At 38.5% G+C, this 1,438-nt stretch overlaps 1 protein-coding gene across 1 annotated transcript in view; it reads right to left on the bottom strand.

Moving 5' to 3' along the window:
- Window positions 1-602, bottom strand: part of LOC107579467 (conserved oligomeric Golgi complex subunit 3-like) — a gene marked incomplete at its 3' end in the record, with an annotated part of 1,656 nt that extends 1,054 nt beyond the window's left edge. The window contains exons 1-3 of the mRNA XM_016265300.1: window positions 569-602; window positions 387-475; window positions 100-234 (exon numbers count right to left, since the gene is read on the bottom strand). Of these exons, the coding sequence (XP_016120786.1) occupies window positions 100-234; window positions 387-475; window positions 569-602 (258 nt within the window). The remainder of the gene's footprint in view (window positions 1-99; window positions 235-386; window positions 476-568) is intronic.
- Window positions 603-1,438: the final 836 nt, after the last annotated feature.

Here is a 1,438-nt window from a genome sequence, read left to right as displayed (position 1 = left end):
TTACATTTTTGGAATCTGATTACGTAATCCAGATTACATGTAATCGGTTGCCGACCCATAATGCACTGCAGGAGTGAGAATTTCCGAGTGAATCCTGACCTTGGTGAGAAACTCCTCCAGGTTTCCCACAAACATGTGCGTCTGCTGCTGTATGAACTGCTCACAGCTGGACTTCAGGTGCCGGTCCACGTCTTTCTTCGAGTCGATGTAGTGCTCTTTTATCTCCGGCGTACCCTGGTGTGAAAGCATCAGCGTATGATGAACGATTCAAACGCAAGCCGTTAATCATTCACTATGGATCTGGAGTCAGGTGCGAGGGTCTGAGACTCTGAAGAGCAGAAAAGACCCACCAAATGGAATGAATGAATAAATAAAGCTGATGTTACCTGCAGTAGAAACTCAAGGATAGCGTTATGGCTGTTCAGACGGAAGAAGTTGGGCACAGCCTTGGGGTTGAGGATTTTGAAAGCAGCGTCTGAGGACGGAGAAAAACAAATGTCGTTCTGCCATCTGGAGGAGCTTTACTGCGATTACACGCACATTTCATCAGTTCACAGTCGATACATACGCTGCTCATTCCCTGAATTCCAGTATCGGCTCATTGTGCAATTTCTGTGAATTTCATTCAAGTATTTAAAAAAGGACACCCTGGACTTTTCTAATATAACTTCCTCAGCTTGGTTTTTAAAGACCTGACATTATATTTCAGCAATTTGTGACAAAAAGACAATTTTCATTTGATATTCGGAGCCGAATTACAGGGGGGTAAAAATGACTATAGAATAGTACAATACACAAAAGTCCTTTTTTTCCCCAAATTTACATGCCTGTATTAAAGATATCTCGATATCCTTTTAGATTCTAACTTTTCTTTTGGTATCTTCATTTTTAAGCCCCAATATGGTTCATTTCCAGAGATACGTGGACCTTAATGTGGCCCTGACTATTTTGTAGAAGAGGGTCAAAATGACCTGAGGTTTGGAGCCAATTTGCAGGCTTTGTAAACGGCGTTAGAAAGATGACAGAATCATTACTTTAATTTTACACAGATTGGTAATTCTATTAGTAAAATCTGTTGACTTTAGAAATTGCATTATAATCTAATGGTGAACAATTAAAATGTTGTGTGTATTTTTCTCCAACGTTTGCATGCCTGTAACTCAAGAAGCATTAAAGATATCTTAATATCCTTTTATATTTCGGTTCTTAAGAAAACTTTTCTGTTGGTATCTTAATTCTTAAGTCCCAATATGGTTCAGTTACAGAGATTTGGGGATTTCAATGTGTGCTGATACTTTTGTCTGTTTATTACTATGCAATCACAATTACCATTATTTATGGTCCCTGGCTAGAAATATTGATTTTGATCTTTGACTTTAGCAAGTTTTGTTGCATTATATGCCAATAGTGACCATTCAAAAAAATGGCAAAAAGCACT

Source organism: Sinocyclocheilus grahami, unplaced genomic scaffold (assembly GCF_001515645.1).
Source record: "Sinocyclocheilus grahami isolate Dianchi unplaced genomic scaffold, SAMN03320097.WGS_v1.1 scaffold17607.1, whole genome shotgun sequence".
Classification (NCBI taxonomy): Eukaryota; Metazoa; Chordata; class Actinopteri; order Cypriniformes; family Cyprinidae; genus Sinocyclocheilus; species Sinocyclocheilus grahami.
Note: the sequence above shows the minus strand (reverse complement) of the source record. Positions and strands in the feature narration are given on the sequence as shown.